Genomic DNA, 2,358 nt, shown 5'->3' on the forward strand with positions numbered 1-2,358 from the left:
TAATAGCCAGTCTCAGTTAAGGCAATGCCTGGGAACAATTCCTCATTAGTCATTGCCAGGGACCAAGTCCCCTGAGACCGTATATCACTTTATTATTTTTCCTCAAAATGTTAAGCACTGAAAACTATATGATCACCTGGGAAAGCGGAACCAGGCCTAATCTATTACTGTCTGGCAGTTTTGGTAAGTTCATTTTTGAACCCCCACTGCCGCCACAGTATATATTGTTTAAAGTAAGATTCTCAGAGACACTAAATGGTTAATGTCACTGACTTTTATTATATGCTTTAGTAAGTTCATTCATAGCTCTAATTAATATTTACCTGTACATCAGCAAACTCGTCAGGATATGTGTCCAACCAGTTCCAAATAGCTCGCTCAAGAGATACAATCAGTACTTGGTGGACAGATTTTTTTAGCAACCGAAATTTAAGTATAGTTTCTGCAAATAAAAGAAAAAGAAAAATCATTAAAATAATCACAAAAGTGTTTCATACTTATGTAAAAAAAAGAGCAATCAATAATAAATGTAATCAAACATTAAAATAAGTATTAGTAGTAAATGCAATAAATAAGTGTGAACTAAAGATAAAGACTGAAAACTGCAATGGTAAACACTTATATATTCATTTAAATTAGTCTAATGCATTAACATAAACAAGAAAATCCATTTTTATGAATTGGTCTGATTACTTTGTCTCATAACTAACTTTTAAAATACCTTATTTTTCTGAACGCAGGTCCACTCCGAATACAAGTTGATCTTCCTATTTAATTGAAAATAATTTCCAGAGAAAAATTATAGGAAAGGAATAACATTTTGATAAGGAAGCAATTTCCAAATTTAATATACAACTCTCAAAAAGAAACAAACATAATATACTTAAAATATTATGAGTAAGCTTTAAAATTAGAGCTTTTTTAAAATTAGTCTAAATTGGAATAGTAGAATTGATTTTCCAAACTTTTAAAGAAAATGGCTGATTAGAAGTTGGATGAAAGGACGTTTTTAATTTGTCTATTTCTGTAGAATATTTTTTTTTATCTTAAACAAATAAATTTTTGTTTCAAAACAAAAATTTGAGATGAAACAAATCATTATTTTATACAGTCAAGAATTTCGACAAAAGCAGTGGATGGACATCATTATTGATAAATTTTATTCATTTTTCCATATATTATAATATTCATCAAAAACTCAGTTCCTCAATAACCCAATAAGTAAAACAAAATACCGTCAATCCAGAAAAAGTGGAAAAACAACTTTTCTTAGTCTATAGTATAATATTGTTCAATTATAATTAAACTACTATAACAAGGGATATAGTTTTTTATTTTGATTGTATCAATTGTGTTAGAATTCAATACTAAAAAAAATGTTGATGTGATGGCTGTAGTTATGAAGTCTACATTAACATTACTTGAAATATGTAATAAGTTATATATATAGAGTTATCTTTTCCATTAAGGTTTTTTTTTTTTTTTTGGAAGATCAATAATTGATCGTGTGTAATAATAAAGGAAGATGGTAAATAAAGAAAAACGGTAGGGTACTGTGTGGTCGGAAGAGAGGAAGCAAAGGCAAGCAGAAATGATGAGAAGATACTGAGAGAGAAGAAGAGAGAAAGTGAGAAGGAAATAGTAATGATATTCGGATGGTCTTGAAAGGCCGTTCCGTGGAAAAAACAAAAGGAAGATGGTCCAGGTCAAAGAAAAATTCAAACAGTTGTAAAACTATTTATTATGAGCCAACATTTTGCTCCACATTGCAGGGCTAAAAAAGATACAAACACTTAAATAGGGTAAAAATAAATGAACAATATAAATTAAGAATTTAAAAAAAAAAATTGTACAGTGAAACTTAAAATTAAATAAGAATGACAAAAGGTTTAAGACAATTAAAGAAAACGGAAATAACGACAAATAAAACAGAAATATAAAAATACAGGCACACAAAAGATGGAAAAAAAGGAATAAGAGAAATCGAGAATAACAAAGGATAATGAACAAGATAGGAAGCATACCTTACAAATGGCAAGCAAGCAAGCAAGGAAATGAGTTGATAGGTAAGAGTGAGAATGGTAGGGCAGTTGGCAGTTAAAAATATGTTACATTTGAAAATAATATTAAAGTAATCAGTATTAACAAATTAAAGAAATATTTAAAAAATAAACTTAAAATGATAATATACATAATAGGGGGAGAAATATTGCAAAAAAAAAAAAAATAAGTAATAAAATTAAAAGACTGAATACAGTAAATATAATATGGTGAAGAAAATAAAATATACAAGATAAATAGGTACAAAAGTGTGTAAATTATATTAGTTGGAGGTAACATATGAATATAAAGTGCAGA

At 28.0% G+C, this 2,358-nt stretch overlaps 1 protein-coding gene across 5 annotated transcripts in view; it reads right to left on the bottom strand.

Annotated features, from left to right (window-relative positions):
* Positions 1-2,358, bottom strand: part of LOC106685731 (neurofibromin) — a gene marked incomplete at its 5' end in the record, with an annotated part of 167,063 nt that overhangs the window by 125,272 nt on the left and 39,433 nt on the right. For all 5 annotated transcript variants that reach the window (XM_067046112.1, XM_067046110.1, XM_067046111.1 and 2 more), the window contains 1 exon segment: positions 324-442. In XM_067046112.1, the coding sequence (XP_066902213.1) occupies positions 324-442 (119 nt within the window).

This window comes from Halyomorpha halys, unplaced genomic scaffold, assembly GCF_000696795.3.
Source record: "Halyomorpha halys isolate HHAL.00 unplaced genomic scaffold, Hhal_1.1 Scaffold727.1, whole genome shotgun sequence".
Lineage (NCBI taxonomy): Eukaryota > Metazoa > Arthropoda > Insecta > Hemiptera > Pentatomidae > Halyomorpha > Halyomorpha halys.